Here is a 417-nt window from a genome sequence, read left to right as displayed (position 1 = left end):
GGAAGCCGCTGGGTTAAGGAAGCCGCTGAGGGCATCACAATTTTATCTTCTTGCTCCACATTTTACTCTCATTACAGTACCACATACATATGGAAGTAAATATCATCACACAATATAATAACACTCACATAAATGCTTGTCTTTAAAATATGCAGAGCAAAATAATAAACTTGCTTCAAAAATATGTTCCATCACGCTATATCTCCATACCTTTAACATCCCTGTACAAAGCAGTGAGAGCCTGTCCCTCAGTCTTCACCACTGCTCGTAGAAAATCAAGGGACATGATGTTTGTAGTTCCTTCCCAAATTGGCAAAACCTGTCAAAAGATGTACAGGATATTTAAGGATTTTCCTGTTCTCATACTTTTAATGCTTGTAAACCTGTATTTTTTACCAGCATATGAAAGTGAATATG

The 417-nt window shown here is 36.9% G+C and overlaps 1 protein-coding gene across 2 annotated transcripts in view; it reads right to left on the bottom strand.

Moving 5' to 3' along the window:
- The window catches only part of LOC119585023 (acyl-CoA dehydrogenase family member 11-like), a 9,396-nt gene that overhangs the window by 2,021 nt on the left and 6,958 nt on the right, over positions 1-417 (bottom strand). For both annotated transcript variants that reach the window (XM_037933640.1, XM_037933641.1), the window contains exon 12: positions 211-319. In XM_037933640.1, coding sequence (XP_037789568.1) covers positions 211-319 — 109 coding nt within the window. The remainder of the gene's footprint in view (positions 1-210; positions 320-417) is intronic.

Source organism: Penaeus monodon, chromosome 19 (assembly GCF_015228065.2).
Source record: "Penaeus monodon isolate SGIC_2016 chromosome 19, NSTDA_Pmon_1, whole genome shotgun sequence".
In the NCBI taxonomy this organism is placed as follows: domain Eukaryota; kingdom Metazoa; phylum Arthropoda; class Malacostraca; order Decapoda; family Penaeidae; genus Penaeus; species Penaeus monodon.
This window is presented reverse-complemented; position numbering and strand designations above follow the sequence as displayed.